This window comes from Cervus elaphus, chromosome 30, assembly GCF_910594005.1.
Source record: "Cervus elaphus chromosome 30, mCerEla1.1, whole genome shotgun sequence".
Classification (NCBI taxonomy): domain Eukaryota; kingdom Metazoa; phylum Chordata; class Mammalia; order Artiodactyla; family Cervidae; genus Cervus; species Cervus elaphus.
The window spans coordinates 28,855,348-28,880,011 of record NC_057844.1 but is presented as its reverse complement, the minus strand read 5'-3'; the positions used below and the strand labels follow the sequence as shown (position 1 = coordinate 28,880,011).

At 35.1% G+C, this 24,664-nt stretch overlaps 1 protein-coding gene and 1 non-coding gene across 3 annotated transcripts in view; both read right to left on the bottom strand.

The window, feature by feature from the left end:
- Positions 1-24,317, bottom strand: part of N4BP2L2 (NEDD4 binding protein 2 like 2) — an 81,120-nt gene extending 56,803 nt beyond the window's left edge. Inside the window, exons 1-6 of one of the 2 annotated variants that reach the window (XM_043892045.1) lie at positions 24,158-24,317; positions 21,631-22,886; positions 15,068-15,192; positions 10,967-11,055; positions 10,502-10,578; positions 7,728-7,874 (exon numbers count right to left, since the gene is read on the bottom strand). In XM_043892045.1, coding sequence (XP_043747980.1) covers positions 7,728-7,874; positions 10,502-10,578; positions 10,967-11,055; positions 15,068-15,192; positions 21,631-22,886 — 1,694 coding nt within the window. In that variant the 5' untranslated portion in view covers positions 24,158-24,317. Of the gene's footprint in view, positions 1-7,727; positions 7,875-10,501; positions 10,579-10,966; positions 11,056-15,067; positions 15,193-21,630; positions 22,887-24,157 lie in introns of those variants that run through there. The other variant, XM_043892046.1, reaches the window with a different exon arrangement.
- On the bottom strand, positions 9,885-9,991 carry LOC122687182. Its single transcript, XR_006339074.1, has one exon. It is a non-coding gene; the product is annotated as a U6 spliceosomal RNA (small nuclear RNA).
- Positions 24,318-24,664: the final 347 nt, after the last annotated feature.

Sequence of the window (24,664 nt, the reverse complement as noted above, 5' to 3'; positions counted from 1 at the left end):
AAAATGTAATTCAAACGATGTTGCTGAAATATGATTATCAACTACCAGTGTATACTTTGCAGAAAATAATTATACACTAAATGGCATCCAAGCTTTCAGTTTTTACTTAAAATAGGCATTCTAAATAAATGGTCACTTTCAGATTTCTTCACTCAGCTTCACTGGTAAGTCAACATACCTCTAACCCTATACACTCAAAAAGGTACCATAAAGATGCACTCAAGTTTTCCACTGGAATTTCTTTGCTGCCTAGAAAAAGCCCCTATATTAATAACAAGAATTTAACCAAAGATAACTATGTGGTTTAAAAGATAAAATGAGCTACAATGAGGAATACGTCTGTGAACTAGACGAGACTCCTAGTTATCATCGCTTCCCAGAGAAACTATGTTCACAGGATAAATTGCTTAAATTCTCTAGGTTTCTGTTTCCTCTTTATAAAAAATTAGATATATGATATAAAAATTGCATCTACAATTACACTTAGAAAAGGGACTGGCACTGACAGGCATTAACTAAATGGTAGCTACTTAAATAAGTATTATTAAATAAAGGCTTGTTTGTATTAAATTCCTATTGCTCATTGTAGTAGTATTTGAGAATATGAAGAATCACCTGTAAAAGCTGAACTCAAAAAAGCTTTCAGCTCTCCTTCAGAAGCATTCAGTTAAGGCTGGATAAAAGAATCATGACAACTGTGAATTCCGTAAGAGTGAGTTTCCAACTACTTTTATCAACTAGTCTATCAGGAAGGGGCTTGAGTACCGTAAAATAAGTTTTTCTCAAATACATACATCCAAGTACTACAGTATGCTTATGAAATTCCTAATCAATGAATAGGGCTTTCCAGGTGGCTCAGTGCTAATAATTCGCCTGTCAAGCAGGAGACACAGGTTTGATCCTGGGTCTGGAAGATCCCCTGGAGGAGGAAATGGCCTGGGAAATTCCATGGACAGAGAAACCTGGAGGGCTAAACAGGTTAGGGGTCGCATGGGGATGCAAAACAGGAGGACACAACTTAGTGACTAAACAACAACAACAAACAAGTAACACTGATAGATTCTTATAAACCTTTACAACTATTTTCATATCAAAGTTCTACAGGAACTGCAAAACTGTAGTTTGTAAGTTTAACATGATGAAATAAGGTTCACAAAGAACAATGAATTCAGTGGAACACAGGAAGGGAAAAAAGTTACCTCTATTTTTGATGGAAACTTACCATCCCACCATCTTCATTAAAAAAGAAAACAAGTATAGGAAAAGACTATGAAAAAAACATGATTTCTAATACATAAGAAAAAAGAAAAAGAAAAAATTTTTATTTTTTCTAAAGAGAAAAAAAAAACCTCATGATCCTCTTCCAAATCAAAGTTTCTTTCATTTTGATATATTAAAAAGACTGAAGAGTCCAGAACTACAATTGAAGAGGCAGTAACAAAGTTGTACAATTATTATAATTACTGTTGTAGGGTAAAACTTTATCTTTACATGTCCTATCTGAGGATACAGATGAAACTGCAAAACAAATAAATAATCCAAATAAAGTGTATTTTAATAGATTGTACTGAACTTCAACACAATTTTAACCATGAATGAACAGACTATTCTTATTTTTTTTCCCTTAGTTACCTATAATAATGTTGAAAGGCCTAATGCATATATATGGAATTTAGAAAGGTGTTAACAATAACACCTATATGCAAGAGAGAAAAAGAGACACAGATGTATAGAACAGACTTTTGGACTCTATGGGAGAAGGCGAGGGTGGGATGACCTGAGAGAATAGCATTGAAACATGTACATTATCAAGTGTGAAACAGATCACCAGTCCAGGTTGGATGCACGAGACAAGTGCTTGGGGCTGGTACACTGGGATGACCCGGAGGGATGGGATGGAGAGGGAGGTGGGAGGCGGGTTCGGGATGGGGAACACATGTAAATCCATGGCTGATTCATGTCAATGTGTGGCAAAAACCACTAAAATATTGTAAAGTAATTAGCCTCCAACTAATAAAAATAAATGAAAAAAAAAATGTTGAAGGGCAAAAAGTTCAATAGGCTGTCTCAAAAATCTCTCCATCTTCCCATTAATTTACAAACAGTTCAACTGAAAAAAAAAAAAAACAAAAAACCACTGCAATATTAACAACTGCACACCACCAATGAAGTCTTCAGTCATTTCCAAAGTAGATACAATGCTTTGGTAATGTGACTATATCTAATTCTAAGATTAGAGGTTAGAGTATGGCTGTGTCCATGTTAGATACAACAGTTTATTTTTTACACACTAAGACAGCTTATTAAAGTTAATGGACTTCATGCTGGGAAGTGCATTGTAATGACTACAATTTTTACACCTGGAATGAGACAGGGTTATCATTCAGAGAATAAAATTTGTTAGAAGGAAAGGGAAGAAAAAGATTATTTCTAATCTAACTGACCAAAATAAACAAAGTTTATCTTCTATTAAAGATAGCAAAAACTCAAAACTTTCCAAATTGACACAGTTCTATCTTTGAAAATAACTCATTTTTTTCTCTGAGGACCTCTTTTCAGAGATATTTATGCTACTCTTTCCCCTTGTTTCTGTGTGAAAATTGATAGCAATACTGTATTGAGAATTTCCACAGGTGATATTCAAAATTGTATATTCCATTACAAAAATTAGGCCATTCAGTACAATCTATATAAAGATACTGAATCTAAGTTTTCTAATTTTAGTTGCAAAAATCATTTATTCATTTAGTTGCAAAAATAATTATAAACTTTTCAAGATTTGCTCTGAAATTTACAGCCATGCAAAACTGAAAATTGTTTAGACTTAAGATTTAGGCAATTTGAATCAACTGAATTAATTTAAATGCTGCTCAGCAAAGGAAAAAAAGGAATAAAACACACACACAAGACAATCACTAATCACTCCTTTCAGAATCTACTTCAACAAATTCACTTAATACTACTTCTTGCCATTGCACTCATCTCATATGCTAGTAAAGTAATGCTTAAAATTGTCCAAGGCAGGCTTCAGCAATACGTGCACCATGAACTTCCAGATGTTCAAGCTGGTTTTAGAAAAGGCAGAGGAACCAGAGATCAAATTGCCAACATCCACTGGATCATCGAAAAAGCAAGAGAGTTCCAGAAAAACATCTATGTCTGCTTTATTGACTATGCCAAAGCTTTTGACTGTGTGGATCACAATAAACTGTGGAAAATTCTGAAAGAGATGGGAATAACAGACCACCTGACCTGCCTCTTGAGAAACCTATATTCAGGTCAGGAAGCAACAGTTAGAACTGGACATGGAACAGACTGGTTCCAAATAGGAAAAGGAGTACATCAAGGCTGTATATTGTCACCCTGCTTATTTAACTTCTATGCAGAGTACATCATGAGAAACGCTGGGCTGGAAGAAGCACAAGCTGGAATCAAGATTGCTGGGAGAAATATCAATCACCTCAGATATGCACATGACACCACCCTTATGGAAGAAAGTGAAAAAGAACTGAAGAGCCTCTTGATGAAAGTGAAAGAGGAGAGTGAAAAAGTTGGCTTAAAGCTCAACATTCAGAAAACTAAGATCATGGCATCTGGTCCCATCACTTCATGGCAAACAGATGGGGAAACAGTGGCTGACTTTATTTTTCTGGGCTCCAAAATCACTGCTGATGGTCATTGCAGCCATGAAATTAAAGACGCTTACTCCTTGGAAGCAAAGTTATGAGCAACCTAGACAGCATATTAGAAAGCAGAGACATTACTCTGCCAACAAAAGTCCGTCTAATCAAGGCTATGTTTTTTCCAGTGTTCATGTATGGATGTGAGAGTTGGACTATAAAGAAAGCTGAGAACCGAATAATTGATGCTTTTGAACTGTGGTATTGGAGAAGACTCTTGAGAGTCCCTTGCACTGGAAGGATATCCAACCAGATATGCAACTGATCCTAAAGGAGATCAGTCCTGGGTGTTCACTGGAAGGACTGATGTTGAAGCTCAAACTCCAATCCTTTGGCCACCTGATGCGAAGAGCTGATTCATTGGAAAAGACCCTGATGCTGGAAAAGACTGAGGGCAGGAGGAGAAGGGGACAACAGAGAATGAGATGGTTGGATGGCATCACCAACTCAGTGGATATGGGTTTGGGTGGACTCCGGGAATTGGTGATGGACAGGGAGGCCTGGCGTGCTGTGGTTCATGGGGTTGCAAAGAGTCGGACACGACTGAGTGACTGAACTGAACTGAACTGAACTTGTCATCTTTAGGATATTTTAAGGAAAAAAATCTGGCATACAAATAGAAAAACCAATTGCTTTAATAATACCTTAATTTTTAAAATAAAATAAAATATGCAAATGTTACTTAACTGCAAAGCGAAAGAAAACCATCACCAAAGAAGATATCCAATAATCCCTTAATATAATCTTTCCTTTCACAAAAATTACAGCTAGTAATTTTAATGAGAAAAAAATTTTATTTATAAATTGTAATGTACAAAATTTAACTATAAAACCCACTACTGATCTGCTGTTCTGCTGCCATCACATGTTTATTTTGAATGGTCATTTTAACAAAACTAAGTAATAGTGTACTTTGTTGTGATTCTAGACTAAGAAGCATTACTCTATTTATAAAGGGTTGCAGACAAACATAGACAAACATACACTCCAGCCCCAATAACTGAATCCTCAGTTACTGCATTTATGTTACACTACTATATGATACTTCAATAAACCCTAGGACACCTATCTCATTGAGGTACTAATACATGAACAACCACATTTCTTCAACATTTTCCAAAGAGAACATCACCAATTTTCTTTGAAAATACTTAGAAAACCAGGCTCAGAAAATCAGACATTTCCACGATAACAAAAACTCAATTATGCTCGAAACAAATATTTTATATCCCTTGATATAAATTCTTTCAAAACTTACCTATATATATGGAAAATTTCATAACCTATATTAATTAGGCAAACTTCAAATAGTTAAATCCACCCTATCATACCATCAACAAAACACAACCCTATCTTCTATAAACAATCTTACTTTAAAACACATAATATATTAAAAAGCTAATATTTTCTTTTAGGAAAGTGAATAATGAAAGATCAATTTAAAAAGCATCAAAAGTTCAACTTAATTACCACACAAATATTTTTATTGGCAGTATTGACATATAGAAAACTGGAGAAGTGATTTTTACAAGTCTATGAAAAAAGAATCTTTCTGAACCAGACTAGAATCTACATTTTGTTTAAAATGTTCACCTTAGTTAAATATGATGAGTAATGCCCATTTTTTCTTTGTGATGGAGACCAACTCAGAATGGCAGGAAGCAGCAGAGGGAGCTAGTCCATTAGGAATATATCTAAATTTTAAAAAAGAATGTCTGAATAGAAGGAAAAATTTGGATGAAAAAACTTTTAATTGGTGAATTTCATCTTTTATTGCATATTCATTTCTCTGTTCTGTTACTGTTCAAAAGTAAAAAGTAACATTAGTCAAAATGCTTGGGGGAACTTTTAATTTACTCTGTCTTAAAAAAAAAAAAATTAGGGACTTTCCAGGTGGTCCAGTGGTTCAGACTCCATGTTTCCAATGCAGGGGGTGCAGGTTCCATCCCTAGTCAAGGAACTGAGATCCTACATACCAAGTGGTGTGGCCAAAACACAAACAAAAAAAATACAAAAAGCCCCAACAAAAACATCTTCTAGAATGTTACCTCGCCTCAGTAAACATTTATAACTTTTAAAAATATTTGGTAATGATTAACGATCTCTTTAGTACTCAGAAATATTAGGAGATGACATTTAATCTGTAATAAAAACTAGAAATTTATTTTATAGACTTACTATTATGAACAAGTTGCTTCATCATTTGTATCTTCCAAAGGCAATTCTCTAGATCCTCGAAATAAATCTGGCTGCTGTTCCAAACCTAATGGTACTATTACTTCTAAATAAAGTTTTATAAGGACAAAGGGAAAGGGACACACAATATATAACTAACAGTTGTTTCTCCTGTCCCAAAACTAAATCCTTCTTTTCTATTTCAAAATGTCAATTTACATAATAAAATGCTGGGAAAAGCAAGCCCAAATACCAGGAAGTACTATTCTGAAACAAAAGAACTATGAAAATAGTGAATAAAGGAAACATGAACATTTATAATTGTATATACATTTATACATAAAACATGAGTTAGTATATTTCTACTATACCATAGTTAGGATGAACAAATATATACAAACATACATATGTGTCAAAACAAAATAAAATACAGTAATACTCATTTAAATATAAACAGTACTAGAGACTACAAATAAAAATCATATCATCTCATTAGAGGCAATGTAATAAAGACCTTGTTAAAAGTACTATGCTTAGTTTTGAGCCTTGCAATTAGTATTACTTAATAATACTAGTTAAAAAGTAATATAAAGATGTGAGAGAACATTTAAAGCCGAAAAAAAAACACTAAAAAGTTTTAAAACAACATCTGAAGATTATGGGATTCACCACTTTGCTCTACACCTGTAACCACCACAACACTGTTAATCAACTATACTCCATATAAAATAAAATTAAAGAAAAAAATACTATAGGATTTAGGATAGGTTGGTTTAGGAGAAAGAAGACTTAAAGGACATGAACTATTACCATGTAAAACACATAAAAAATTTTCAACAGTTGTAATTTGCACTTTTTTTTCCCCTAAAAATGGATAAATCAAAGCAAAATTAGGATGAATTGCCCAAGACCTCTGAAATGAATTCCATCTCGGTTTTAAAATTTTAAGTGATGGAACACAATCTAACAAAATGATAAAGTGAGATACACAGTTGTCCTTAAAGAAAAGCTAAAACCCGGAGAAGTAAAACATTCCAGAGGACAAATCTTCCTACAATTAATGCTGTCTAAAATATTTTTACACTAGAATTATACTGTGTTAAACAGAGAAAAGTTATGTACTATCAGAATAACATGAAGAGTTTTTGTAAACTATATAGTGCTTGCCCTGTTTTTCATTCCAGAATTGGGGAGTATGGGGAGACAGAGAATGGCTTTAAGAAGAAGGGTGATGAAAATGTAAATTATGGAGAAAAAACCCTTGGTGACTGATATACCTACTGTATTGGCATTTGACAGAGAATTTTGTTTTAGTAAGTAATATGCTAATTACAGCTTAGAAATACTTTTTTACAAAGATGAATTTGCAGAAAAACATAATTTTACCAGTATTATGAATAGAGGAGTCAACTAAAGTGCCTATAACAAGTTAGTATTTCTTATATATTTAAGTTAGTCAAAGAAAAATACTAAAGTTTTATGAAAAGTTGAATTTAGGTATGAACTGTAAAACTGACATCTATAAAAGACAAAATCAGTTTAAAATTCAATTATAGAAAAACATTCTGGTTCCTACCCACTCTGCTCAGGGGTCTTCATAATAACCAAAAGTATTACAACAAAAGATTATAAAAACATTTAAAATACAATTTTATATAATTTTTATTTACACTTCAGAATTTAAACAACTTGCTGGGAACATCTTTTGTGAGGCAATGTGGTCTTTTTTTAAAATCTGAAACTACTTAAGTTTCAAGGCAGGCTCACTAAATTTTTTTAAGGGCAAGCAACAAATGAGTTAGCTGAAAATAGCCAACTTAACGATTATTTGTAACACAGACTTCATTATGCGAGCCTAGAGAGCCTCCCCACCTCTGTCTCTCCTGTGAAGGAGGAGGTCTTTGTGTGCTTTTGTGTGGCGGTTCCACTGAATTCATTACAATAGAGATGGACATTTGATATTCATAACGATCCAACATCTGAGCAATCTTCTTTCGAGACACACCATGTTTATTCCTCCTACCAAAAAAGAAAAGGATTTTAATTCTATTTTTTAAGAATGTATAGGATTAACCTATTTTAGAGTAACAGAGCAGAGCAGAATAGAGTCTAAATTACATTTGGCAAATAAATACCAGAAGATACACCTCATATGTTATTTTTAAAAAAGGGCTCTCTCAGTTTTAAACAATATATTAAAAAGGCTTAAAAGACCATAAATCAGAGCAAAATGTTAACTGATTATACTGTCTTCACACAGAACTAACTACTGATTCACTGAACCACTGAGTTAATGATCCCTAACTTTTAAACAAAGTAAAAAGATAATGCAACACTGTTTTGAGAATTACAGAAGAATTGAGTGGGTTTCTAGGACTTACAAAACTCTATATAAAATATGTATAACTTGCAAAAGCTATTTTTAATACACCTGCATTTAAAAAATTTATTATCAACACCAAACTATTATTAGAGATACATTTTTACATATCTCATAAACATTGTATTGAATGAAAGAAACTAAAGACAATGACTATATACTGCATAATTCTATTTACTAATATATAAACTTTGAAAAAATTAAACTGTGGTGCTAAAGTGAAGGATTTTTTTAAAAAGCAAAAAAAAAAAAAAAGCTTTAAGGAATAGCAAGCAAGTAATTGTAGGGAACTGTTACTGGGAAAAGGAATTCAAAAAACTTCTAAAAGTGTTAGTAAAGCTCTCATGACACGAGTAGTAGTTAAATGAATATCTGACTTATAAGAAATTTGTTAAGCTACATATTTATATTTTATGTAATTTTCTGTGAGTTTAATTTTGACAACAATAAGTGGTTTATGAATTATTCTTGTCTCTCAAAAAAATTTTTTTAAAGAATTTAACCCTTGTAGTTTTCTGTAATTTGAGTTGGACATGGCAAAACACACAGAACATATTTTACATTTATTCTAGACTTACTAAAGCTAACTCATCTTCCTAGAAAAAAAGACATAAAAATCTGTCAAACTATACTAGATAGCAGTTAAATTGACTTTATTTTGTAATTTTATATTAAAAATTATAATAAGTTTCAACAGTCTCAAATGCAAATAAAGCCTAACCGTACAACAATTTCATTAACTCACTTATTCAACATAAGCCAAGTATCTTTAGTTTTTAAACCCTCTCTTCTTTCTACCTGAGGAGCAATAATCACACAGAGGGCAGGCAAAGAATACCAGATATTAATAATGTCTATCAGTTTAACTCTTCATAAATTTGATTGGCATGCAAATTAGAAAGGGAAAGAAAGATAACCAAAGGAATAAAAATTCAAAGATACAAAAGGAATGAAAGGCAAGGAGGAAAGAAAGTAGTTGAATACCATACACAGAATAACAGTTTTAAGCAGGAAGAGAGAAACACGTAGGAGAAAAAAATGGTCTTAAAAAGAGAGGTGATGGTTGCACAACTCTGTGAATATACTGAAAACCACTGAACTGTACACTTTTAATGGGTAAATTGTAAGGTATGTGAGTTAAAAGTTGTCATCAAAGATGGGGTGGATGGAGTGAAAATGAAGAAAGGAAAATGATTTACAGTCAGGAAAACCAGGGTAAATGGATAAAGGTAAACACAAATGGAAGATCAGGGTTGAAACTAATACAAGACCACAATCCCTCACAAACCCTGAAATCTAAAATACTCTGAAAATTCAGTTTTCTGTTGACTCATATAGAAGCAAAGTCTAACCATGCCTATACTCATATGGCCGCATGATCAACTCAGAACTAACATTAAACCATGTAAATTTTTCTCATCTACACAGACTGATCATTCACAATCTGCTGCAGAAACACTGAGATGTTTGATTATGCCATGCTGCCCCAAACTCCGCTAGGAGTGCTAACAATTAGGTACAGGCTCTGTATTGCCTTTCTAAAAAAAAAAAAAAATCTGAATTCTTTTTTTTTTCTTCCCAACTACCCTTATTAGTTGGAGGCCAACCACTCCACAACATTGCAGTGTCCCCTGCCACACACTGACATGAAAAATATATAACGCTTCACGAATTTGCGTGTCATCCTTGTGCAGGGGCCATGCTAATCTTCTCTGTATCATTCCAATTTTAATATATGTGCTGCCGAAGTGAGCACAAAATCTGAATTCTTAAAAACATCGATTCCCTGGATCTTGGCTATGGGATAATGGATATGTTGCAGTAAAGATGGAAAAGGGGGAGAGAGAAAAGCATCAGGTAAAAAGGTGATGGGATCTAAAACAGGAAAGAGATGAAGTTGGAAAGGCAACGCAGAGAAGTGGCCTAGCTAAAAAGCAGAAGGGAAAGTCTTAGTTTTTCTCTCAGTTTTCTGGATCTCTACTAGCATTCAATAAACTGGGAACCAACGCAGGAAGTCACGGAAGAGAAAGTAACAAACACACTTAACAAAGAACATTTAAGGAAATTTAATACTGCAAAAAGCCTCAAACACATTGTGTTTAAGTCAATGCTCCTCTTAATAGAAAGTGAGTAGTAGTAGTAATAGTCCCTAGTCACAGGTATCAAAGATTTAACAAACAAAAGCTAGTAAAGAAATTGATCATGAAAAGGAGAAAAGAAAGAAAAAAAAAGATAAAAGAGATTTAAAAAATTTTGAGTGCCTTACTTTTCTAATTCTTCAGGATCAAATTTCCACCAAGTTTCAGGTTCATGAAACTCTACTCTGTATCCTTTTCCTATGGCCTACACAAAAGAAAGGAAGAAAACAAAAACCCAGAGAATACTTCTTAAAGTAAAAAGATGGAAGACAGATAAAAATTTCACTTAGACAATACTTGTAAATTTGCTCAACCAAGAAAGATTTACCTTTAAAATAATATGGTTTATAAAAATTTTAAGGCCACTTAACAGTCAAATTCCAATCACGATTCTCAAGTCCAGGCAAAACTAACAAGATGAACATATTGCTTAGTAAGCACCATTCTCAATTTTTAAAAAATTAAGTAAATGGACATACCTCTTTAGAGAACAAGGACAAATGTTTTAATAGTAAACATCAAAGTTAACTGAAATTTTAGAATATGAAAAAAACTGAAAAGAATAGAAAAACTCTCTCATATCTCATATTTACCATTTCCACATATGGTTTCATTTCCCAAGCTTGTGTATTAGTGTTGTCTATTATGACTGGCGATCTCCCCTGATTGATAGCTTGCTTTGCTGAAATAAAAAATAATTTAAAAAACAAAAAACAGAACTATTAGATAAAAATATGTAAAATAAAATTTAAACATTCATTAAGAAATTTTCTACATCCCTGTACTTAAAACCAAAACTGTGCAATCTCTAGAGTCAGTGCATGGAAATCAAAGGACTCTGCTAGATTAAGTGGAATTAAGAGATATAAACACATGTAATGGGTCTTCTTCAGACCAAATGCTGGTTTTGAAAAACTAGCTGTAAAGGACATTTTGGGGGAATTATTCTGTTGAACTTACAGCTAATGAAGACTTCAGTCTACAGCTTTCATTTACAGAAAATGTAGGAACAAGTTACATCTGAATATGGTCTGAGTATGAAAAGAGACAAACATTAAATGACATGGAAAGATGGAGACTTTTAACAGAAAATGGCAATTTACAAGATAATATGTAACTGATTTCATTTTGGGCAAAATGTAAAGAATGTGGAAAGTTACTAAGACACCAAAAGTTGTCTTCTATAGGTAAAATTACCAATAATTTCTTTGAAATAAGAGGCTGAGGTTAAAAAAAAAAAAGTGTTATGGATTTATCACTGTTTATATCCTAAGCAGATAAATCCCACGGTTCAACTGACTTTGTGGATATTTCTTAGGATAATGATTTCTGAAATTGGGAGCTGAGCTACAACAGAACTTTTCAAACTATATCTCCCTATCCCTATGCCGTCGATTCCCATGTGAGGTGAGAATTATTCCAGTGATTCCTGTTAATGACAGGCAAGAAAACTAAGAGCCCACTATAAAATTTATTTTATTTTATAGAGTCCCATCATTTATGAAACAGAGACTCCATTTAAGACTGTTCTCACACAAAGCAGCAGAAGAACAGTCACTTGGATGGGGAGGATCCTGTGACTCTCAGGAACCTTCCTGCAGTGGCCATAGCTGGAGGAGGGGTGGGGTCTACCCTTTGGCTCTGTCTCCATCCTGGGTATCTGCTCAAGGATCACCCTCTCGTGGTTCTGACCTCTCTGACTTTGGCCCTCAGGGGCCTGACTTGGCTGTTGTCATTCCAGATTCATGTATCATGCCTCTTTCTAGAGAAATCTGAGAATTCCTCAGACTGGAAGCTTCAGATGCTCCAAGAGCAAATCAGTTAGTGCTTTGAATTTACATGTTAACAAACAGGTTATTTAGCATCATTCCAAAAGAGTAACACAAATTATCTCTAACAGGTGGGGCTATGGATGGATGGTTGTTGTTGCTTAGTGGTTAAGTCGTGTCCAACTCTTTTGAGACCCCATGGACTATATAGCCTGCCAGGCTCCTCTGTCCATGGGATTTCCCAGGCAAGAATACTGGAGTGGGTTGCCATTTCCTTCTCCCCACTATAAAGTTTAAAATGCAAATGCATTGATAGGTATTTGCATATCAATACAATGGCAAAATACAACGATATGTAAGTTTTGCTGGGATTTAGAATTCAAATCACTAAGTTTCACATAATGAAAATATTTATACAGATGTCTAAGGGATGATAGAATTTTAAAGGTTAAGTAATAATGACTAACGTGGAATGCAAATATACATTTGGGAGAAAACATCTCTAAATATTAAAAAAAAGTTACAACCTGGGTCACAAACAGGATACCAAGATGCTATCAATTCCCACTGCTTTACCCCAAACAGTGATCAAACTTTCATTTAAAAAAAAAAAAATTAAAGTAATTCTCCTAATGTCTGATAGACATGCTTACTCCTCTAAGGAGTCACGTCTACAAAAGGAGCTTATTAACCAAATAAATCTCTGATTTGCAGGAATGGGGATATTATTCTCTTTCCATGGATAATTATCATCCAATACCACATTCCAGTACACTCCAGGAAAATAAAGATCTTAGGTAAACAATGTCTGAATACTCAAATAAAGAGAGTCATTTTCTCAAACAAATTAACCACCATACTCTAAGAAAGAGAGTAACGACATCTTGGGAGATATTTTAAATTTATAAGCAGTTAAAGATGAATTCTGATTCTTCTAATAAACATGAGGCAGACTGATATTCCCAGAATAATGACTGACACTTAAAAGTATTCAATAAATGTTTGTAAACTAAACGTAATGCTCACCACTTTCAAAATGTCTAGTGATTGCTAGTTATCATTACCTTGAAAGGGGTTAAAAATTACCTTGGAAAAGTCCACATTTACTATACTAATAAAACCAATGGTTTATCTAGACACCAATATGTTCAGCAAGTATAATTCACACGGCACAAACATTTTAATAAAATAGTCTAGTATTGCACAAAGAAAAAAAAAATGTCTCACACAAACAAACTTTCCAGTTCACCAAAGATATATACTGCCTCATTCCCCTTATCACCTACTTCTGTTCCTCTTAACTCTGGGCCAATAACTCTAAGCATTTTTGGGAACTGCCAGTATCATCCTCATTTGACTTGGGCAGTAACACTGCAGCATTTTAAAAAATAAAAAAGAATTAATTTTTAAAATATTTTTTTCTAAAATAAATATTTGAAGAAATCCTAGAATGAATACTAGACAATAGTCTTAAAATCAAACTTATCTGACATTTAAACTTTTTATTCAAAAATATCCTCACTGAAATTCCTTACTTTGAAAACTGAGAATTAGAAAGAAAAGTATTTATGCTGTTTTTCCTGTACATACTGTACTTCAGGGTAACAATAGTTGCTAGTTCTAGGTAAGATGACATTCCTCATTACAGAAGAATTCTAGCCACTGAACACAGAAGGAATGACAGACCTAGAAAATCATTTTGCAACTTTAATGAAATAACTGATTAAGGAAACAATTCATTCTTGAATGAAACAGGGAGCAGACTGTCCCTCTGAAGCTACATCACTAAAAATGGGACAACCGTTTACTTACAAAGAAAAAAAGGTTGAACCAAATAAATCCTACAAGTTAAATGACTACCACAAGGAAGCAAATAGGCTGTTCACTGTAATCGCTCTACTCCAGGTTTAAATAATGTTTCATCATCAAAGCATTCTTAATCTTTTAAAAAAGAAATTATAGTATAAGCATGTACCTACACAGTTCTAGATTAATAGTTTTCAATTCTGACTGTAACATTAGAATATCTAGGAAACTTTCCAAAAAAAACCACCAATGTTTAGATCCACTCCATACCAATTAGGGGCTTCCCCAATGGCTCAGTGGTAAAGAATCCACCTGCAATGCAGGAGCCTGGGAAGACGCAGGTTCGATCCCTGAGCTAGGAAGATCCTCTGAAGAAGGATGTGGCAACCTGCTCCAGCATTCTTGCCTGGAGAATCCCACGGACAGAGGAGCCTGGCAGTCCACAGGGTTGTAAAGAATTGGACATGACTGAAGTGAATGAGCATGCAAGCACATCAGACTAACTAAACCAGAATCTCTGAGGCTAGCACTTGGGCATGAGTTTAAAAAAAAAATCGCCAAGTGATTCAAATGTGCAGCCAAGGTTAATAACTACTATTTCAAAATTAAAACAAATTGATCCATGTGCCTCTAAAAAGTGTATAAGTAATTTTTTTGTATCAGTGGAAAAAACATTTAATATTCATGGACATTAAGCCTTAGAAAATATTGTCATTACTCAAGGAAATAACTTTTGGTAACACACAACAAAAATACCAGTTTTCTGAATTTGTTCATGAGGTAATATCAGAGGTTTTCTGAATTTGTTCATGAGGTATAAAGCAGTATATCAAAACATCCTATACCTCTATTGTACTGGTTTATGTACACTATCTACAGTTTAAAAAATATTCTAAATACATTCTCTGATTTTCACAACCTCAATCAGGTAGAGTAAGTATAATTATCACTGCTTCTAAGAGATGAAAAACGGGGTCTCAAAGCTCTTTTGATGGCTTGTCAAAGGCATCCAGCTGGTAAAAAGTTAAAAAAAAAAAGAAAAAAAAGTCAAGAATAAAAATTCAGGTTTGTGACTCCTAGTCAAATATTCTATCCCAGAAGACTTGGCCCAAAACAAACCTCTGTTCTGGTTCCAGTCATGGGCATCACCAAGTTGATTAACATTATATCTGTACCCATCTTGATGGTGAAAATAGTCATCAGTGCTGAACACAATGCCATCACGACTCTGACCAAGCAGAATTCTGTTAATAAAAGAAATCATAAAGGTGCCATTTATAAAATCTATAACCATCAGAAATAAGCCACATAGGAAAGATTATTAAATGAATATCTGGTACGTATTTGTAAATATACTGCAGGCAGAACAGCACAGGAGTTGAACCTTAAAAAGCTTTCAGACTTCAAATATCACTTCATACTTAAATCTACATAATAATAGCCATTAAGTGACTTCTATATTGCAACTTTTAAAAACACTCTTCAATTTCAAAATGATGTCAACTTTCCATGCTTTAACTTTAGTGAATTTGTATTTGGTTGTCTAAAATTGCCTAAATTTAACGTAATAGGTTACCTAAGACAAGCAAGCTTAAGGAAGCAATTCATCTGGGGAAAACTACATTTGACTCAAACTAGTTTTGATAGCTTTGATACACTATTTCTATAAAGCACAAACATGCATGACCTGAAAGTGGGACTTGAGGTTTAAGGCTGTGAAACAGTCTATGATCCTCCAGAGTATAATCATGTTTTTAATTTTTAAGAGATTAAATTACTAACTGAAATTAACTACTAAATACTAAACAAAGAACACATCCTCAGAACAAGTCAGTGGTAATCAAGGTCTGTCCTCACGATTTACCACCTTTAACTTCTAAGCACAGAGAGACTGACAAGTGTTCAGCGTAAGAGAATTCCCATAACCAGCGACTCATCAAACAGATTGGAGATGTGCGGAGAAAAAGGAAAAGACAGTAGGAACAATTTGAAGGCAACAATAACAAAAAATCCACCTGCAATGCAGGAGACCCTGGTTCGATTCCTGGGTCGTGAAGATCACCTGGAGAAGGGATAGGCTACCCACTCCAGTATTCTGGCCTGGATTCCATGGACTGTATAGACCATGGAGTCGCAAAGAGTCAGACACAGCTGAGGTGACTTTCACTTTATCTCCCCTCCTTCAATCATTAGGCAGTTGGATTATCATTTTACTGGGCTTCCAATGGCACTAGTGGTAAAGAGGCTGCCTGCCAATGCAGGAGACTTAAGAGATGTGGGTTCCATCCCTGAGTCAGGAAGATCCTCTGGAGGAGGGCAGGGCAACCCACTCCAGTAGTCATGCCTGGAGAATCCCATGGACAGAGGAGCCTGGCAGGTTACAGTTCATGGAGTGGACTGAAGCAACTGAGCATATGTAATTCTATAATCTCTTTTTGAGAAGGGGAAGGGAGTAGAAGGTGGTGGGAAGGATGATATTGCCCTGGGATGATTCAAGAATATTTCCTAATAAAAGTAACAAAGAATTTCAACTATTAAAATAACAAACATCTCTCCTTTCCTCAGATAATAAAACTGCATATATTTTATATAAAAATAAAACCATATATAAATGTAAAAAATGTACTGTATACTTCCACTTATAGAATTCTGATTCAAATTACTTTAAACAAACAAAAGTAAATGTTTATCATGTTGAAGTTGGCAGAAACCAACACAATTCTGTAAAGCAATTATCCTTCAATTAAAAAATAAATCTTAAAAAAAAGTAAATGGTTTAAATTAATTGTTTGAGGATAAAGCTGGATTTCTCTTTTAAGTGGCCATGATTTTCCCAAAATATACCATCTAACACATTTGGCATCCTATTTGTTTATAAGTGATTAAAAAAATGCCACAATATTAAAAAAAAAAAAAATGCCACAATATTAGCATTCCAAACCAAAGCTCAATTGTCTAAAAAAATTTTGATCATAATCAACTAGATGATACCTAGTTATGTTTAAAAGTACCAGAAACCTGATACTATCTTTCCTAGATAACATATATGTTTCTTTTTTTCCCCCGCTCTGTTCTACTACTTTACTAGCAGGTGATCGTCTAGATTTAATAATGCCATACTACAAGAGTACAGGATCTTCTGTACCCAAGAAATGCTTAACCTCTTCAAAAAAGAAAAAAAAGTGGGGAGGGAAGGGATAGTAAATCAATTTATATCATAAAACCATGTCAACATCAAACACGAACAAATCTCAATGAAGAGTATCTTAGCTGTATAAATCATAACTACAGCAAATAATTTTAGCTTGAAGAGACTTTTTCCTCCCAGTCTGCTCATGCATCGTTTCAAAATTTCCTGAATTATCTCAAAAATACCTTTATTAATCTAGATATATCTAATGTCATATCAACCATCTAAACAAAAGCAAATTATTTAAGACTATCAGTATTTTCAAAATTCTTAGTCAGATTCTATTAGAACCCTCCCAAGTTATGACAGGTACTAAAATGGATTCTCAGAAAATTTAGACCTTTGAGAAATCAAGTATACAATAAAAATTTCAGATGTGGTCCCACTGGCCACTTGACTCGCATTTTGCAAAACAGCTATCTTTTTGAGGACTTAGTATGTGCCAAGCATTTTATATACATACCTCTATGATTCCATTTAATCCTCACAACAACCTTGCCAATGTGGTATTAAACAAATTCAGAAATGAAAATAATTTCAGAACTCAGACAACCAAAATCACATAAACAATGGTGGAAGAGCCAAAACCAATAGCTCACAACATCCCCACCTCCTGGTGTCCACACCCTTGGATAATCCCCTCAACTGACGAGACAGCCTACAGGTAGCAAGGAACTGAGGCCTTCAATCCAGTAGCTCACAAGGAAATAAGTCTTGTCAACAATTCTGAGAGATATTCCATGCAGGTCTTCCCCAAGACAAGCCTTCAGACCAAAACACAGCCCAAGGCAACATGGTGATCATAGCATCATTAGAGACCTTGAACCAGAGGCATCCAGATTCCTGTCCTTCAGAAACTGTGAGACAATAAATGTTTATTGCTTTAACAAGTCAGCTTCAGGGAACTTTGTAACTCAACCATAGATTAAAAATTTACTCTGTACTTACAATCTTTCACTTGAGTAACAACAAGTGAATTGTATTCTTTAAATGTCATTTTGAGAGTCCTACTTCCCAAAATGCTCTACTATATATAGAGCCATTGTAATTTTCCTGCTTAATTTTTTTTTACTTTCTAAGAACCATATGTTTTCTATAACACATCATATATGTTTAAAAATAGAAGTGATTTTAAAAAAAAACTGAGTAAAACTGATATTGCATGAATTCTTTACCTCCTTATGTACTGAGTGGCCTTGCATACCCTCTGGCCGAAGACTACTGGGACACTTCATTCTCCAAACACTTCTTGAAAGAAGAAAATTACCCTACATAAGAAAAAGCCAACCTTTCCTCTGGAGTTTAAACTGAAGGCTCTTCCAACAGAAGAAAGGAAAAAAAAAAATCTCTTCCTCTCTTCAAACTGTTGTGTTCTATGGCTGCTGTAACAAATTATCACAAACTTGTCGGCTAAAACAACACAGGTTTATTATCCTACTGTTCTGAAGGTCAGAAGTCTGAAATCAGTTTCATTAGGTTAAAATCAAGTTGTGGTCAGACTGCTGCTGCTAAATCGCGTCAGTCGTGTCCTACTGTGCGACCCCATAGACGGCAGCCCAACAGGCTCCCCCGTCCCTGGGATTCTCCAGGCAAGAACACTGGAGTGGGCTGCCATTTCCTTCTCCAATGCATGAAAATGAAAAGTGAAAGTGAAGTCGCTCAGTCGTGTCCGACCCTTCGAGACCCCATGGACTGCAGCCTACCAGGCTCCTCTGTCCATGGGATTTTCCAGGCAAAAATACTGGAGTGGGTCGCCAGTGGTCAGACTAGCATTCCTCTAAAAGCAACCTACATATCCATCTTGACTCATGGTCCCTTCATCATCAAAGCCAGCAGAGTAGGACTTCCTCTTTCTGACAAGTGCTTCAACTATCTTTTATTCCTGATCAACTCCAGACATTTTGCTAATATGATGAAATTACTGCTTCTGATAATACTCTCACTGGTGAAATCTGTAGCATATAAGAAATGTGGATTTGCTGAAGTATTTTTGATTTATGCCTCCTCCTTGCAAGAACACAGTATAGGAATCTAGCAAAATCTTTAGCCTACACCCCTAAGAATGATACCCAAAACTTGATCCCTAAATGGTCCTGAGACCAACCATGGAATCTAAGGATTCAGTCTGGCTGACTGCCAACTACAACAGCAACAAAATTCTACCTCTAGAATATTGTTGAATTCTGCCTCAAATGAACCTTTCATCAAAAAGCCGTCAGTTTACCTAAAAGGACAAAGAGCTGGCACCTTGTCATACCTACAGAAGTTGTGTGAACTGTTTTCAAAGGTTCATTTGTAAATATTTAAAGTCTGTACTGGTATTCAAATTTAACATAAGACTAGTTTCATCAAAATCTGTTCATGAAGTTGTGGTAAACACCAAGCTTCTGCCACTTGTAACCAAGTTGGCTTAACAAAAAGATAATGCTGTCTTGAGGGTTAAGATGAGAAACCAAAACATCAAAAGTAGAGGCAATTAAGAGAACCTCTAAATAAGTAAAACCCTGAGAAAAATGAAAGGACACATATTATGTCTCCTGCAGTGGAGGGCAGGGTACTAGTTCAAGCGCACAAGGATATGAAGATAAAGAGGTAGCTAAGGACTAAAGGAAGAAAGGGACTTGAATACTATCTCAAAAGAATTTGAAATTTATCTAACCCACTATAACTCATTACCACATATCAATACTAAACAATGTTATATTTTAATTTAGTGCCCCAAATCAGTTCAACTCTGATCCTCCAAATATTTGTTCCTTTTTTCAAAGCTCATTTGAAAAGCTAAATCCTACATGAAACCATTCCCCACTAAAGAATATGTGGCTTCATATCCAATCCCAAACAACCATTCCTACTTCATTCAAAAAAGTGCTGACCTAAAGAGATACTTCTGCTGCTTTAACCAAGCTATTCAAAGCCAGGAGTCAGGTATAGAGCAACCCATGTGATAGATATTAAAGTGAAGGATTAGGTAAGAAACACACTCTCATTTACATCCCCATTTTGATCTCTTACCAGTTTTTATAACTTCTCCCAAGTCCTTTAACCTGAACTCACTTTTTATTAGCCTCTGCTGCTTCTAAAAAGTGAAAAGACTAATTCATCTCCCAAGATGGTTATATGTGGAAGTACTCTATAACCTAAAAACAGTAACATATATGGTAGTTGTGACTATAACTTCCACTCTTATTACATCTAATTTCTCAAATAAAGAAATATACATGGGGTCGCAAAGAGTCAGACATGACTTAGCGACTGAACAACAACATATTAAATATAATCACCTCTCATCTCCCACTACAATTACGTCTCCTTCAACTTTTACTGAATTGCCACTACACTTGACTCACTTTCAGTTTCAACACACTCCAATATGCTGTTCTGAACCTAACCCTTCTTTTTCACATTCTATACCAGAGGCCCTCACCAGAAGATGCCTTCATCCAATTTCCAACCATCCCTTTTCTGATATTCCAAATCTAGAAGAACACCCATGTTTTTAAGACTTCATTCTTAATTTCTATCCTTTCTAAAGAAGGGTTGAAATATCATTGTCTCTATAAAATTTTCACTAAAAAGGAATAAAAATGCAGGCTTAAAATTCATTCACAAAATCACAGTTTACAATCTAGCTTGAAATGTCTATATAACTTAAATCTTTCTCTAATTTCTTGCTTCTGAAGAAATACTGTTTAAATTGTTTAGACTGTCTTGCAAATAAATATAAACCATTTACAAAACAGTTCCTTGGACTTGTTTATCATGACCCAAAGACATCAAATAAGCTCTTTTCCCTCTTATCTAGCATAAACCTTAAATCATCCTATATAAACTACAAAGACTCTGTATTGTTTTTCACAGCTGCACAAACGTGTTTGACTGCATCAATACTTTAAAAATGTAAACAAAGACAGGAATTTGAAACATTTCACCACACAATAAAACATCATCAGTTCTAACTCCACTAATTCAGATATTGCTCACTTCAAGCTCTTAAAAGAAACCACAAAAAGGTTCCCTCCATCAACAATGGTACGAACACGACACAGTTCTTAAAACAAGCTCAAAATTCCTTTCCTTGGGTTATCTCATTGGCTTCTCATAATAATTCCAGAAAAATAAGTATTATTAACGGTGAAACCTGTCCAAGGTCACAAACTGAAATAACTGAGTCAAAGCTCAAGTTTTCTACCCATGAATCCAACTCTTCTTGAATAGCTGACTTGAAGGGCAGCACAGTTCTCAAATAGCATCTGCTTTCATCACAGCCATTATTTCACATGGTGTATCTATTTTTAAAGTCCTTAACAGGATCTTAATATAATTCCTCTATCAGAAAACATCTTTTTAAATATTTACCATCATATGCCATTCTCAAGTATAACAAATTAAAGATTTTTTACAAGACACATAACAGCATTTGCCACTGATTACAACATCATGATCTTTAAGCAGTAAATTACCAAGTATTCACTTGGTAATCTTTACTTACCGAGACAATGTTGTTTTCCCAGAACCAGGCAAACCTCTTAAAAGAATAAGTAACTTCTGCAATTTATGTAACTTTTCCTCTTGAAACTGCTGGTTTATAAACCTGTCTGTTCCATTACACTCGTCCACAGAAGGATCTTTCCAGTATCCTTCACTGGTTTCACAGAAACCATTACTTGCATACCCATCTTGCACATTATAGTCATTTCTAGAGGGATGATCACCACTGGTAATATCACTGCGGTCAGTATATTCATTGTTCTCATTAAAAGTCAAACAATCCCAGTTAGCATGACAACTATTTATAAAATATCCATTCTGCATCTCAAAGTCATCCTGGGCATGGAAAATATTTGATGGTGGATCTGGTGGAACACTCAATCTTTGAATATTTAAGTGATAGTTAAAACTGGGAAGATGAGGGTCTTGTGGTACTACAAAAGAATGCATTGCTTGCCACTCAGGCCTGAAGGAAGTAAATGAATTGTCACAAAATGTAGGTATTACTTGTCCATTACAAGGATATTTACCTGGCTCATTCACCATGCACTGCTGATTACCACAATGTGGTTGAAGGCCATTACTAAGATATTTTTTCTTTTCTTCTTCAGATTTTAACCGATCATTATCATGGCTCTGATAATATGGAACGAGTTGTTTCTCAGAGGGTTCTGGTTCCTTACAACTGCTTTCTGAATCATCTTTTTCATTTTCAAGCTCTTCAATTTCTTTGTAAAACTGGAACAATTCATTGTCAATCTCTGATTTTTTGGAGTTAAATTTCTGTTTCTTTTGTTCTTTTTTGCCATCTCTACCATTGATAGTGTCTGCTTGATTCCTCCTGTCATTACATTTTTTTTTCTCAGGGGGTTTGTAAATGGGTCCTATAAATGCTTTACTTGTGCTATATATCTCATCATCTGTGGATACCAATGGAGGATGCATATCCTGTACAACTTGCGAATCAACAGACTCAATAACATCTGGTCTGTCACTAGGCATCCCATCATGCACAGGTTTCAGCAAATCTGTAGTTTGGGTTTTGTCCTCCTGAGGATAACTATGTCCTCTAATATTAGTGATGATTACAGGGGTCCAATCACTTCCAGTTTTCTCTTGCTTTCTGTGAAAATTACCACTACCATGATGGGGGAAAACATATGCCTCTTCATTAGACTTCAATTTCTTGGAGCATGGTTCACTTATTAGTTCTTCCTCATGTCCTATGGATTTAGCTTCAATTTCACCATACGGCATCTGAGGAGCAAATCACACAACTAATAACTAATACTTTAAAAATCTAAACAAAAGTTTCCTCAGAAACAATAGAAAAAACCAATTTGATATAAGCATTTAAAAAGCATTTTCACAAAACACGAAAATTTCAAAGTTGTAATTTTATAACCATGTACTACTGTTATGACATTGTGCTTTAAAGCAGGAGTTTCACTGAAGGTAAATAAACATCCTTTTTTAAAGAAAGCTATATCTCCTATTTAACTAACGTATTTCTGAATTCAGAGAACCTAAGCAAAAATTTAAGCAAGCTTGGAAAGCTCAATCAGTAATACACATTTTGATGACACAGATATACAATCGTGTACTAAAAGGGAGAGTAAGTGTGCCACCCAAAATGACACATATCCAAACTGGCTGTGATAAACTGTATCATAAATGTCTTCCTGTTTAAAACCACTAGGTCCTTAGCAAACCTCAGACAACCACAAGTGTTAGCAATCAAACGTCATATTAACTGAAATGTCAGTCTTTATAGGCCCTATTCCTGCGAGGAGAGTAAAAGTGTCTCCAAATGTGTGTATTACATTAATTTTAAAGAAAAGAACAGTAACTTAAGTTGTAATGAGAATGACAGAAATATGTGATGTTTAGAAATCTGGCAACTCCCCAAATCAAAGCCTTCATCTTTTCCAGATGGTTCGTCCATCTCGTAGATAAATAAACTCCGCTTCTCTTGAAAATTTTTGGGGACCCTCAACAGTACAATTCAAACGCCTGTTTTGGTCAATACTTCATTCCGCCCGCTCTCTGGTCGTCCTCTCTCTAATACGAGGAAAGAGCAAAAACACGAATAAGACAGGAAGGCCCCAGGGTGACTGAAAGAAAATACACCTTAAGAAAACTTCAACCTCCCAGAAACAGGCCCCTCCTAGGCCGCTTCTCAGCTTCTCATTTCCTCATTGTAAACAGCAGAAAAGTCCCAGGGAAGAGAAAGGAGAGAGAGGCCTATACACAACCTGAACCCTAAGGCCTCCTGACCTCCAAACAGGGCAGCCCGGGCAAAAGCGCTTCACCCAATTTCTCTGTCCCAAAGGAGACACGTTCAGGTTCTGTCTAGGAATTCCAAGGAGCTCCGAGACCCAAAGGTTCACTCCCGGCTTCTGTTTACGGCTAACCTAAAGGGTTCAGTCAAGCGCTGGCGAGAAGCCAAGCCACTGAAGGAAGAAGAAAGAAACTGAAAAACGTCCCCACCACAAGCCCACCTCGCTTAAAATAGTCTGTTTACTCACCTTATACCACAGTTCTGCATTGACCTCAAAAAAGTAGGTGAAAGAAGCCCGAAGACCTTCCCCAAACAGAGACCGGGTGGGACCGAATGCCCGGCCCTCAGGAGCCGAGAAACAAGCCTCCACTCCGTACGCAAGATGGCGACCACCTCACAGTTACCCCGGCAGGAGTTACGAATTCACGCCAAGGCATTGTGGGAAACGAAGTCCGGAATTCACACCCAGCCTGGAAATCTCAATGTCTCCCAGAATGCATTGCTTCACATACGCGCTGAGGACTACAAGAGAAGGCCGGAAGTAGTTCTTAAGTTGGAGGCGAGACGTTGTTTAGAAATACCAACTTCGGCTAAAACAGGCATTGACCTGGTCTGGGGTTAACCCCTAAATGAAAAGATACTCTGAGTGCCTGACACCCCAAACAGATACATAAGCTGTTCTGAGTACATGCTTTAAGGTTTTTAGGGATACACAAAAACTTTTCAAAGGGGTCTTAACATTTCACCTCGCCAA